The sequence below is a fragment of the Coregonus lavaretus genome (genome assembly GCF_964263955.1).
Source record: "Coregonus lavaretus genome assembly, chromosome: 11".
Classification (NCBI taxonomy): Eukaryota; Metazoa; Chordata; class Actinopteri; order Salmoniformes; family Salmonidae; genus Coregonus; species Coregonus lavaretus.
In genome coordinates, this window is record NC_139998.1 from 42837662 (window position 1) to 42851443 (window position 13782).

Below are 13782 nucleotides of genomic sequence, written 5' to 3' on the forward strand. Positions count from 1 at the left end.
CATTATAACGGCCTCTAAAATCATTGACCAGCATCACCATTGACATAAGATTTATTGAACAAAAGGGAACAAAGGCCAAACTTAATCCAAAGAGATGAGGCCAGCTGTAGAATAATCCATGAGTGAATTGAGTTTTATTGGCTCACCCACTGTTCCTTAGACAGTACAGCAACATACCTAAAGGAACAAGAGTAGTATCAGAATTACCATTCTCAAATGCACAAAAATGCCCATTTGAAAAATAATTAACAATATAGAGATGCTGCTTAGGAAACAGCCCTAACATGGCAATCAAGATATTCACCAAGCACTCACATTGAAATCCTCACTGGACCAGCCTGTAGGTGATGTATCGTCCAGCAGTCTCACTGGGTCTGATTATCTTTACTACCTGTCACAGCAAAGAGGAACGAGAGCCTAGTAAATCACTTAACATCATGACAGTCATTTCAGAAAATGTCTAACCACATTAGGTCAAGGAGACCGATCTTGTACCTGGCCTCTTTTCAATCCAAAGTACCGGGCCACAGGATCTCCTTGTTGGATCCTAGGCAGCTGGCTCTCCTTCAGTTTACTGAGAGACAAATAAAGGAATCCCAACACACAAGTATCTCTATATAACATAATCTAGTGTTAGATCAATAGATTATTTGAAAAAATATCATTTCTAATTCATCTACGTGAATAATTAACTTGTTTATCTAAAAAATGGGATCATTTGGGTTGGCTATGCATGTGAATCCAGTCCATAGACCTGAAGATTTATACTCGATCCAGGTACAAGTTTGAAATCCATGTTGTGAAAAAGGATACTATCGTAACAGCAATTCAGACAGTTCCTCTTTTGTCATGACTATGTGTTCAGGAACTAGCTGCAACAAAAGGAAGAAATACATGACAATCAGATTAGTTAAGTGTGCCACACAGCAGTTCAAAGGTCTTATGATATGACTACAATTTTTCATACTAAGCTATCAAATCTTAGTAATGATATTGCAACATAACTTTCCATCTGCTTACCTCATGCTCAGTGATGTTTATTAGAAGCTCCTGCTGCAGAAACTGTTCCAGGATGTATTTGGGGGCCATATCAACTAGAGACTAAAATTTGATATGGAAAAAATATATAAGACCACAAATGAAAAACTGTTTGTAAAGAAAACTTCAACATCATAGTAGCTTGAAAAAGCAAGCTCTCATCTCCACAAACCTCACCTGCTTAGCTGAAGGTGTCATTCCCATCTGAACTACAATGCAGGCACGTGTGATGTTCTCCTCCTGCATCCGCTGGCAGTACATCTTGATGGTCTTGATACCAACTTTAGGCTCCTCTGCATGGGTGAAAATGAAGGGACTCAAGATTGTTATAACAGTTACAGGACTACAACAAACTGACAGGTGCTGACTTCTTTTTAATTTGCCAGGTTAATATTTTCGTATCAAAAATGACTGTCAACATGGTCACTAGGGCCTCATTGGCTACATTGTCAATAACATACCAGGAAAGAAAACAAACATCTGGTCCGTGGGGTCATCATTGTGTGCTACCAGGACGGTGAGATCTGTCCGTCGTGGGCGACCCTCACTGGGTTTGTCCCCGAACTGACTTTTAAACTCATCCAAGGTCTGGTCCAACTCATCTTGGGTCACCAGGTAGCCTCGGTCATGACACAGCTGACCAACAAGGAGAGAGTTGTACAATGACCCTTTCCATGTAATGTGGCAACAAGACAGGTCATTTATATACTGGATCCATTGAATCATGAAGCATAGCCATAGAGATAGATAGAGGACTCATATTTGTATCTGTTCCATTTTGAAGTGGTCAATGTTGTTCTTCAAGATTGGCTGGTCCCTCCTGATGACCCGGTTGGACATGACTCCAATTGGGTCACCAGGAGGGATCAGCCAATGAAGTTGAAAGTCTCACCCAGTTGACATTAAAATGGTGGAAGCCCTCAATGGCGCTGCCCATGCTAATACAGCCTTTTGGCCACTAGAGGCCTTTATCATTCTCTATGCGCTAAAACTATAGCTAATTGGAGTCATGATAAGGGCAATGGTCATTCATACTCCATTACACCATTCAGCATTAAACTATACCTAGTGAAAACAGCTTCCCTTTGGGTATCATATCTTGATTACAACTACCGATAGTTAGCTAGCTACTACTAAAGTTGATACAGCTAACGTTAGTTAGCAAACAACTCATCTCAGTAACCCACCTGCATGATGGTTTTCCGAATTTTCCATAGCCTATATGTTTCCTCATCGTCATCCATTGCGTTTCGATCCGATGTATTTATTTAATTATCAGTGCAGTATGCGATATATCAATAAATGTAGGGTACTTCTCACTAGCTAATGCTAACTCACGTTGCAGTTACGCGTTGTTATTGGGAGCGCGCGCAATGATGATGTCACCGAATATTTTCCAACACTGAATTAAATGTTGTTGACTGATCTAACCAGTCATGAGAATTGCACTTGTATTTAACCCTCTTCAAATATAAATATTCTATGTCTTAGCACATGTAGAAAAACCAAACGACTGTAGGAGTATACTATACATGCAAATTATCAAGTATAGTTATGGCACGCCCCCTGGAGGCTCAAACACCCCACAAAAGATTTGAGTACGCAGTACGTTTCACAACAAACCCTGCAGACGGAGTTTACACAATTCAATGTCGTTGTTTTAAAATGTGGCAAAAAAAGCGTGTCTTGGTATTTGGGACATTGGCAAGCTGTGGACTCGTTCTTGCGATGGGATTGTATTTGTTCACAATGGTAGGCTACTGTATACAGTACTATAGCCATATGCAGACTTAATTGTTGTGTTGTTGACTGTTACATAGGATGAAACCATTCCTTCCATTGCCCTTCTGGTGTGTGCTGATAACCTGCTATCTATAGCAAAGTGGCCTAACTTGCAGTGCATATAATTAGGACAATTTAGCTATGTTTGTGTGTTTTATTTAAGCAATAAGGCCGAGGAGGTGTGGTATATGTCCAGTATTTGGTGTGGTATATGTTACCACGACGCAACGCGGAGTGTCTGGACACAGCCCTTAGCCTTGGTATATTGGCCATATACCACAAACCTCCGAGGTGCCTTACTGATATTATAAACTGGTTACCAACGTAATTAGAGCAGTAAAAATAAATGTTTTGTCATACACGTGTTATATGGTCTGATATGCTAAATGACGTAAATGTAAATATACCACGGCTGTCAGCCAATTAGCATTCAGGGCTTGAACCACCCAGTTTATAATATGTAATTATACTACTCTGCATGATGCACTCTTCACTTGATGTCTGTGAAAAAGCCGTGTAAATACAGGGTGTTAAAAGTTAGTGTCTGGATGTCAGAAAAATTATGGACACATGAGTATCATCCCGCTGGTTTTCAGTTTAGATATTTATTTGGTATCTGGGGGGTACACATAGGGTAGGCTATCTGGTATTACAAGTCAGGACCTCCCTGCTCCCTCTTATCAATATTATCAGTGAGTAGGCTTATAATTTACCTTGTTGTGTTTGTAAGATGACATCAGTGAGTGGTAAAGTTTAAACCGGGTGAAGGGTTCATATTTTCTTCCTGCTGCACTTTATCAGAATGGTGAAATAATATATACTGAATCAATGCAGTTGCCCAACCACTGTCATGCACCACTGCCCTCAAATTAAAATATTGATACTCTCAGATCCTCTCTCTCTCTTAGAAAATGTAAACATGAGTCTCCATGCACATCTGTTGCATCTATTCTATACCATATGATGATGTTGATATGACATTTGATGGAATAAAGAACCGCTGAAATAGGAAATAACTTTTGATTTTAATCTGGTTGCCCAACTGAGACTTTGGCTTCATGCAACCCTTGTTTACGTGCTCTGCAGAATGATTAAGCTCTCTTGTGTGAGTCATTTGATGAGAGACTTACAGTATGAATAGCCTACTGTAATTGAACATCTCTATCACACATCACAAACAGAAATGGTTTTGTTGCATGTTTATTGCACGCCTTAGTCAAGTGAAGGTTCATCTAGAGTTGATGGGATATCCAGACAAAGGTCACAAATATAAGGTCATTGCATAGTTGTTGTTTGGTGAAATAGTGGGTTTTTGGACCATAGTGATACTTTTGCTCCATCCTTTTTAAAATGTTATTGTTGATGTGAAATGTTACTGTTCATTTAGTCAGAGAGAAGTACTACTGTGTTCTGTACTTTTCGACTAATGTAACCTTTTGCGTTTAGCAAGGTCAGTTGCCAAAGATGAGGTTACCTTTGTCCTGTGCATGTCACACTTTAATGTGTCACTTCTAGGAAGAGATAACACTATCTATTGGTATGTAATGAGGACCAGCCTGTGTAGGTGTTATCATCCTTTGCTTGTCAGTGGTCAGCATGAAAGCATGCTATCAGAGAAGAATGCCATATCTTCCTAGTTATTGATTGTCAGAGTTGAATAAATTGGGGGATTAGAGCGTGTACTGTACCAAAAGGCTCAGTCAGTCAAAGGTGTGTGGGACAGAAGACTGTGTGGTCAAATCACAGGAATACTGTCACATAGGCGTTCTGCCTTTTCAGTGGACCTTACTGAAAGGCAGTCATGCGTCTACTAGGGTCTGCTGTCCTTTTCTCTGTCTTGCTGCAGACTTTGGTAAGATCACTGAGAAATGGTGAATCAACACTTCACTTTGATTCAAATGTTTTGGAGATATTGGCTATGGCAGGTTTTCTTATGTTTACATCGGCTGTTGAATCTTTCTGTCTGAGGATGTATGCCAAGTGCATATAGTGTGTTTATTGCTGGAGGGGAAAATACACCCTTGTAATCAGTAACTTTTTAACACATATCAATTGCTGCTTTTCTGTCATTCAAACACATTTTCAAAAGATGTTATTCCGTGGATTTCCGTGTAGAATGGATGAGAGCAAAGGCATTTTATTTGAATGATGATGATCACTCTGAGAGAGATAGAGGTTTGCTGAGTTTTTCTTTACAGTGAGTGTGGGTGAGCACACGTGTGTGCCTGCACGCACTCCAGCCAGGTACTTACGCGCTAGTAGCAAATCAAATCAAATTGTATTTGTCACATGCGCCGAATACAACAGGTGTAGACCTTACCTTACTTATGCTTACTTACAAGCCCTTAACCAACAATGCAGTTTTAAGAAAATATTTACTAAATAAATTAAAGTAAAAAAAGGTTACAACAATAGAAGAACAATAATTAGGCTATATCCAGGGGTACCGGTACCGAGTCAACGTGCGGTACAGGTTCGTTTGGACTTACTCTCTTTCTTTCTCTCCTCTCGCAGTCTGCCCCGACAGAGGACTGGCAGACAGCCACGTCTATTTATGACTTCTCTGCAAAGGATATTGATGGCAATGAGGTGTCCCTCGAGAAATACAGGTGAGTGGGTGAAAAAATAAGTTACTCAGCACTTCCAAATACTAAATAACCACAATCATGTTATATATCATTTTACCATACCCCTTCCAAAAGCCTGTTCTTTCCTGTGTTTTAATGTGTATGTGTTTGTGTAGGGGAGATGTTGTCATCATTGTCAACGTTGCCTCTAAATGAGGGAAAACCCCAGTAAACTATTCTCAGTTTGCGGAGATGCACGCGAAGTACGCTGAGAAAGGTTTACGCATCCTGGCCTTCCCCTCCAACCAGTTCGGGAGTCAGGTAGCTACATCTCTCTTCATCAATGTTTTTTTGTCACCTAAAGCATTTCTTCTATGGGCATTTTATTACATGTGTCTTATGTGTCCATTTTAGGAACCTGGCACTGAAGCTCAGATCAAGGACTTTGCCAAGTCGTACAATGCTGAGTTCCCAATGTTCAGTAAGATTGATGTGAACGGGGATAACGCCCACCCCCTGTGGAAGTGGCTGAAGGAGCAGCCCAACGGGAAAGGCTTCCTGGGAAAGTAAGTGGAGACGTTTTGGAGAGACGTGTCACAACTAGAGTGATTAGACTCACATATCATTTTTGTTGGCCACAAATATAAAATATGTTAATACTTTAAATACATTATATCAAATTATTTACAAACTGCTTACTAATGCTCAGTAAAGTATTTGATAATGGCTTATATACCGTATATAAGCAGATATTTTAAATGTAACATGTATGAGTTTGGTTATTGTTACTGTGTTAATGATTGCTTTATCTTATGATCTTGTTTTCTTCCCAACAGTGGCATCAAATGGAATTTCACAAAGGTAAATATTTCTTATTAGTCATCATCAGATATCCCCATCAGCAGAAAGTTGACACAGCTCTGAGTTACCCAGAGTTATGTGCCAAGAGTTTATCTCTGGTGAAAGCAAAGGTTGCTCATTGCATGCCCATTGAGTTCAATGTTATAGACTCTGTTAACAAAATAAAATAAAAATGGTAGTCTTATTATTATGGTCTTTCTTGGCCCAGGGTCATACAAATACATTTACATTTTACATTTTAGTCATTTAGCAGACGCTCTTATCCAGAGCGACTTACAGTTAGTGAGTGCATACATTTTCATACTGGCCCCCCGTGGGAAACGAACCCACAACCCTGGCGTTGCAAGCGCCATGCTCTAATAACTGAGCTACAGGGGACTTAAATACAATGCAGTTTTAAAAATACATACTTAAATGGAAGTATATTTTCTGCATTTATGAGTTGGGGAGTTGTGGGGTTAACGAATTGAAAACAAAACACCTAGACTATTATCAGATTTTGCTGTTAGATAATGGAAGTTTAAAGTGATGCTCCAGAGCTTTTGTATAATTTCAGCCAGTAGTTTTGAAGGTAGTGCTCATGAGCCAAAACGGGTCCCTGAAAATGGTGCACTACGTCATCCATTTTGCATGACATGTTACACGTGTTTTTATTTATAAAATGTTTTTTTGCAATACAATATGTTATGAATTTGTAAATGCTTAAGATCCCGGACTGAATCTTTAATGCAGAATGAGTTTCAATGTACATCACTCAGTTCCTTTTCTCTGTCTTTGTAGTTCCTGATCAACCGAGAGGGCCAGGTTATGAAGAGATATGGACCAATGGATGATCCCAGCGTAAGTCAATGACTGTAATTACAGCACAGGCCTATGATGGGCTCACTGACATGTCCATGTGATGTAGCAGCACTCAGCCATAACCTCAGGCCTGGCCTGGAATAACCCTCTCTATCATTCTGCCTTGTGACTTTGCCACTAAAATGATGCATTATCCACCATTTGTAAATGCTTCCTGGAAACCTTTTTATGTGATCACAAGCCCGTAAAATTGGGGGGGGGTTGCAGCAATTCTCTATCAAGCACACAGAAAATGTGAATATTTACATATAAGTCATTTAGCAGATGCTCTTATCCAGAGCGACTTACAAATTGGTGCATTCAACTTAGGATAGCCAGTGGGACAACCACTCCCTTTTTTTTTGGTGGGGGAGGGGGGGTAGAAGGATTACTGTTATAGGGCAGGCTTTCTTTAACGGCTGCTCAGATATGTTATATCTCTCATACAGTGTCGCTACTGAACGGGAAATCCAATAGACTACAACTGTCTATAGCTGGCTACTGTCATGGCTCTTACCTAACAAATTAAATACAATTATATTAAATCCATATAAGGAGAGAAACATAACTGAAAAACAACTAAAAGACATGGATGCCGGAATGGTGTCCTCACTATATGATAGGCTAGTGACTCATAATATAAAACATTTACCTGTTATGGAGGTCTGGGAGAAGGACCTGCAAAGTTCAGGGTTTAAATGGGATTGGACCACAATATGGGACAATATTTTTTCCTCTTCTAAGAGCCTTGCCCTTCAACTTAATCATTTTAAATTTGCTCAAAGGTTTTATTTTACCCCTGAGTGAAGGTTAAAAATGAAGCTTGTGTAATAAATGTACCCAAACTGAGGTGGGCAATTATATGCATACGCTTTGGAGCTGTGTACCTACCGGTAAAGTCTCTTTGGGTTCAAGTGTTTTAAATGGTATTCTTGGCAGGGGCCTACCTGTTTGCCCATCCCCCCTCCTGCTGGATTGTAGCCCTAGCATTTCCTTATCTTATCAAGAGAGGCAGATTGTTATGGCTGCATTAACAGCAGGCAAAAAAACAATTCTAAGGAGTTAGTTTGAACCGGCTATTACCCTTTGCAGATTTTGGTTGCTTATGTACTAGACTAGGACATTGCGCAGCTGGAAAGATCCACTGCCAGACTGCGTGGGGCCAAGCCCGAAACTCTGGTAAATTGGTAATATGCTGTCTCCCACTTGCAAGACCTAATTTAACAACAACGTTTGGTCTTGCGGATGGGATTGCCCTGCTCTTGTCTATTTTTTATATTCCTATGTGGCTCTGGGTTGGTAGCCTTTGAGATTAAAATTTGAATAGACCGATTGAATTTGGGAATACTGAAACCTATTTACATTTACATTTAAGTCATTTAGCAGACACTCTTAACCAGAGCGACTTACAGTTAGTGAGTGCATACATTATATATATATATATTTTTTTTTTTTCATACTGGCATATTTGGTTTTGTTTGGTTTTGTCCTTTTTCATTTGTATGGTGTTTTTTTATTTTCTCCCTATTGAGCTGTACATATTTGCAAGTATTGTATCTTCAAACTGTAATTGTCTAGGACATGCAAAAAAAAAGAATAAATCATTGTTCACAAAAAAAAAGAGACATGGATGCAATTCATCACACCTATTTCTTCTCCTTCATTTCAGGTGGTGGAGAAGGATCTTCCTAAGTACCTGTAATTCTTCCATGACTGACTGACTGACTAATGCACTGATACTCCATCCGGTGGGCCAATGGGTGTTAGTGGGTCCATTCCCCAGACCAGTGACGGTCTGTCCGCAAACCCGCCTAACGGACAGGACAGACCTGATGAAAATGGCGTGCATCCCCTTGGGAGGACCCCCTATACCCAATCCATTACACTGGAGAGGAACCCTGACCTCTACAACTGTTCCCTTTGAATACTTAAAACTGAATGTGCATAATAAAAAATATGAAAATAATAAACTGAACTCTTTTGTGCTAATTCTGTTGTCAAGTGTGTTTATTGTCAATGGGGAATACATCTTTCTGTTTCTTGTTTTGAATTCCCATCACACACTACACAAGTAGAACAGTAATAAAACCATCGTTCCTGTTACTAACTTGTTTTGCTATGCTGATGTTTTGCCAGGAGTTGATGATGTGGACAAGGTTGTTCCATGTGATGCAACAAGAAGTTAAAGTTACTGATTACCTAAAAAGGAGATAGTCACCTGAGAGCATTCCTTCATATGAGTGGTAGTGCCTGAAATTGAATTTGTGAAATTGTTCTGCTGAAATGTCGTTACCCTGCCCTCTACTGTATTTGAGAGCAAAATGGTACTACCATAGAGTCCCTTTGCTCTGTTGACAGACTGTTGGCCACTGAGTTCATACTTAAGCAATAAGGCCCGAGGTGGTGTGGGCTGGATACAGCCCCTAGCTGTGGTATATTGCCCATATACCACAAACCCCTGAGGTGCCTTAATGCTTTTACAAACTGGTTACCAATGTAATTAGAATAGTAAAAATTATTTTTTTGTCATACCCGTGGTATACAGTCTGATATACCATGGCTTTCAGCCAACCAGCATTCAGGGCTCGAACGACCCGGTTTATAATTTCAAATGAACACTCATGATGAATCTGCATTTGATTAATAATCTACATTAAGCCCAGTCAGATTTAATCAAGTTCTGTAGATGGACAGGTCAGGTTAGTTGTTAGAAATGCAGTTCACATTGCCATTCACAACAACAGCTATTATTTTAGTTGATTACGTTAAGAAGAGCCCTTTGCCGACCAGAATACATTTGAGGACCTGATAGTTGACAAAATAACAAAGGTTGACTCAGGGTCCCTTCGTCCCTACAATGCTCAGCCAATCTATAATACCACAAATGCTATTTTCCTTTTAACTCTCCTACCAAGAAGAGCAGAAGCCTACAAGCCTCTGTAGGTGCTTGTCAGTCATTCTGCAACCTGAGCTTTTTCAATGATGGAAGAGGAGCAGTGCCTCATCAAGGTGCCACGGATTTCAGATATCAAAGGCAATCCCTGGCTTTTGTTGATGGGGACCAATAAATATGCTAGTCTGAGAGTATACCATCTTTGTGCAGAATACATGCATCAATAGATTTGGTCATCATCCATTTTGAAAGGTCATGGACAGGAGTCAAGCTAGGTAGCTAGCCACCCTTTTTGAGGATAAAACATGTTTTGTTCGTCAATTAAAAAAGGAAGGATTCAATCAAAGCAGTTAATTTTGTTTATTGTAGCCATATTTCATTTATACTTGCCTTGCACAGGGGAATACGTGACGTACAGTCAAGCCAATGGCAGCAGTTCTTCAATAATCAGTCGGAGGGAGACAGAATGCACAGCATCTGCCAGCGACAGCAGCAAGTGCAGTCGAACCGAGAGGACCTGTGCTGCCGAAGCGCTGATAACAACTGCACGGATGCCTGGTCTTGGACCATAACGGATATCACACTGAATTTCTTGTTTTAATTTCATATTATAGTTTAGCTGTAGGACGTTGAATAACAACAGTTATTTTTCTACGAATCGCGCCATCGCTGTTGGTCATTCATTCGGAGGGCTCGCCCTTTCTCCGGGAGTCTGAATGGAAGCAGCACTGCCAGCAGCTGAGGGAGCGGTTGGGCTGTCAGAGGCCAGGGAAGCGAGTCCTTTTTCCGGGGCCACAGCATCCGAGGATGCGGACACTGTCATTGGAGTTAGCTATGGAATGGATAGCGACTTCGGTAACTAAATATTTGTATTGAGTAAAGCTATATCTGGCATTGTATTAGCTAGCTGTATTGATGCAGTTCCAGACGTGGCTGTGGTTCTGTGGTTCATCTTCTTTTAGCCAGGTAACATTACTAGCTAGCCATGCAAGGAATGTAAGCAAGTTATGCTAACCTGCTAGCTAGCTGACTCAGCTAGCTAGCAGGTTAGGCTGACTGTCATTGAGATTACAGCTAGCAGCAAGGTAACTCACTGAATGCCACATCAATTTAACTTCATACAGGGTGAAAATAAGTATTTTTTCAAATGTTTAACTTTGACATTAGCTTGGATGGGAAGCTAGAGAATGCTAGGGATGCTAGCAAGCATCCGACCATACCTTGATGAAGAAGCGTGCCACTGGCACTGCCTGTAGTGGTGGGGAGTCGACTCCAAAATAATCGATTCCTCGACTCCTTGTCAGTCGACTATCATTTCTGGGTGTCAAGCTTCGATTCTGCTAGGAATCGACTCCTAATATTCAGTATTTTTGCAATTTAGGAAACTATTTGCCGTAGTCTACTTCGAGAACACAAAGTCTTGCATCTTTAACAGCAAAGAAAGAGCAAACTAGCGAGAGAGAGAGAGAGCGATGGGAGGGGGCACAGCCAGACATGAGTAGGCGTGTCCGCCACCAGGCAGACGGTCAGAACCGTGCATCGGTAACCAGAAGATGGAGGCTATCGCAATGCTGTATTTCGCCAGTTATTGGCTTGCAATGTCTCGCGCAAGTTCACTAAAGTAGGGGTTATCAATGAGTAGGCTGAGCTATTCTACACGCAACAGACCAAAGTCCAAACACACACTAGCGTTTTTCATAACGAAGAGAAAGAGGAGCAGGCGAGCCAGTGAGGGAAAGAGGATCGGGCCAGTCAGAACCGTGCGTATAGGCCATATTTTGGTAATCTGTATCTAGCAATGTATTGTCTAGCAATGCCTCGTAAATTAACCAAAATTATATATTAGGCTATCAATGAGTATGGCTAAACTATTCTTCATGGTGCCAGTGAATTGAAGTTGAACATCGCCAAATGCATCAGTTTAATTAGCCCTAAATGTGCAATAAAAACTATTGTGCCTATAGTTTATTTAATGAAACCCTGGCTGTTGATGTCCTAGGTCAGGGCTCTCCAACCCTGTTCCTGGAGAGCTACCTTCCTGTTGGTTTTCGCTCCAACTCCAGTTGTAACTAACCTGATTCAGTTGATCAACCAGCTAATTATTTAATCAGATGCGCTAGATTAGGTTTGGAGTGAAAACCTACAGGATGGTAGCTCTACACACGAACAGGGTTGGAGAGCCCTGTCCTAGGCAATAGATTGCAAAGCAGCATCCCCGCTAAACTTTTTGGAAATGGCAAATTCATTTGTTTAATCCATAAACATAGTCAAGTGCAAATACGATTCATGAGCTCAAGTCAGCAGCATGGGGGGCATTGTTATTAGGAAGTACGTCACAATTCATCAATTTAAATGTTATGGGGATACCTATACATTTGGCAGTTATCCCTGTAGCCTATTATCGTCAAGACATGACGTTGAAATATATTCATGCCTACAATAAAAACCACCAGGCTATCGTTATAAGAGTCAATTAAATTAGAAAAAAATAAGAATTACAGGGGGCAGTTTGGAAAAACGAAGCCTGTGTGTATCGTCCTCTGGAATAACGCACATGCTTGGATAATAATTACAAAACCAACGTCACTAGTAATACCCGTCCGAATAGGGCTATAACATGGCAAAGAATAGGTTTATCAGCGTAGATTGCCCGGCGTCATCCCATGGGATCCGTCAAGGTTGCGCACAGCAGATGTATTCTAGTTCCAACACAACACTTAGGCCTTTTATAGGTGAAATTGATGAGCAAATGGGCAGCATCATGCTCATGTCAGTCCTCTAGAACGCAAATGTAGTCTTCCTAGTTAGACTGCAATAATGAGGTGGTGTTTGTGTATTTTGGGAGTCGAGCAAGAGTCGACTCCTACGACTCCAACCACAGGAGTCAGAGTCGAGTCCAAAAAGCTTGGAGTCGTGCACCACTAACTGCCTGTGATGTTGCCCTGTAGTGTGTACAATTTGGCAGGTATAGTTTAGCTAGCTACTATCTTGGAAATAAATCTGAAGAATGCATTCAAGGATTTGGAAAGAAAACTCACTGTTTTCTTCCGTTTGTCTTATTTTCTAATAACTGTATGCAATACTTGCCTGCCTGATCCGATTTCTACCCAGGTCATGATCCTATAGGTCTACTTTGAGGTATAGCCTAGGTTACCTATACTCTAGTCTATTCAGAAAGATACAAAAAGGTTATGTATGATGGTGGTGCTGCAATGTTCACAGTCCTCTGCAATGGCCAGATGGGAACATTTCATATAGCTGAATTTGAATACACAGTCTAGGTTTTCTCCTCTTGCTATTTTTCTCTGCTGTCAACACTGTGGACTGATTCCAAATCCCTTCATCCGACAGTGCCAGAAACCCACTTGATTAAACCTTTTCTGCATGTGTTCTCTTCTGTTGAGGGCTCCGGAAATAATGAGGTTTGTAGAGGTTCGGCTCATCTCTGAAATGTTGGTGATAGTGTATTGGCTCTCTTTGAAATCACTTTTCTTATCACTATTTTTGGAAGCGAAACTGATGGTTCAAAAAAGGAATTTGCCTACTAGGCCATTGCAGTTCCTTATTGTCTGTTTTTTAAAAAATAAACTCATCCTTCTCATGTTGTAAGTTTGTATTGAATTGTTGTTGACGCTATCTCGTTTAATCTGTTTTAGCCTGGCCAGGAATACTGAAGAAAAATAGCTTCATAGCTAGGCCTAACTGGCAATTTTACACTGTGAGATCAAAAACAATTGAGTAATGTGCTGTGTCCCTGTCAACTAAATGAGGTGAAGACATTTCTCATTTGTTAATTCCAGC

General features: G+C 40.6%; 3 protein-coding genes across 4 annotated transcripts in view; 2 read left to right on the forward strand and 1 right to left on the reverse strand.

Moving 5' to 3' along the window:
- Positions 1–33: 33 nt before the first annotated feature.
- On the reverse strand, positions 34–2588 carry LOC311137645 (DNA-directed RNA polymerases I, II, and III subunit RPABC1). The gene is made up of 8 exons (XM_084172159.1): positions 2226–2588; positions 1500–1674; positions 1216–1331; positions 1021–1101; positions 814–872; positions 496–574; positions 316–391; positions 34–177 (listed from the first exon to the last, which is right to left on the reverse strand). Exons 1-7 carry the CDS (start codon positions 2280–2282, stop codon positions 326–328), a joined length of 633 nt encoding a protein of 210 aa, XP_084028285.1. The 5' UTR covers positions 2283–2588; the 3' UTR covers positions 34–177; positions 316–325.
- Positions 2589–2628: 40 nt separating this feature from the next.
- Positions 2629–9077, forward strand: gpx4a (glutathione peroxidase 4a). 2 transcript variants are annotated; one of them, XM_084172161.1, is made up of 7 exons: positions 2629–2790; positions 5335–5429; positions 5564–5708; positions 5802–5953; positions 6224–6248; positions 7029–7088; positions 8758–9077. In XM_084172161.1, exons 1-7 carry the CDS (start codon positions 2704–2706, stop codon positions 8788–8790), a joined length of 597 nt encoding a protein of 198 aa, XP_084028287.1. In that variant the 5' UTR covers positions 2629–2703; the 3' UTR covers positions 8791–9077. The 2 variants fall into 2 exon arrangements, with proteins under 2 accessions (XP_084028287.1, XP_084028288.1); XM_084172162.1 differs by lacking the exon at positions 2629–2790 and adding an exon at positions 4416–4672.
- Positions 9078–10361: 1284 nt separating this feature from the next.
- LOC311137634 (phosphatidylinositol 4-phosphate 5-kinase type-1 gamma-like) overlaps positions 10362–13782 on the forward strand; it is a 69069-nt gene continuing 65648 nt past the window's right edge. Inside the window, exon 1 of the mRNA XM_084172146.1 lies at positions 10362–10836. Coding sequence (XP_084028272.1) covers positions 10698–10836 — 139 coding nt within the window. The 5' untranslated portion in view covers positions 10362–10697. The remainder of the gene's footprint in view (positions 10837–13782) is intronic.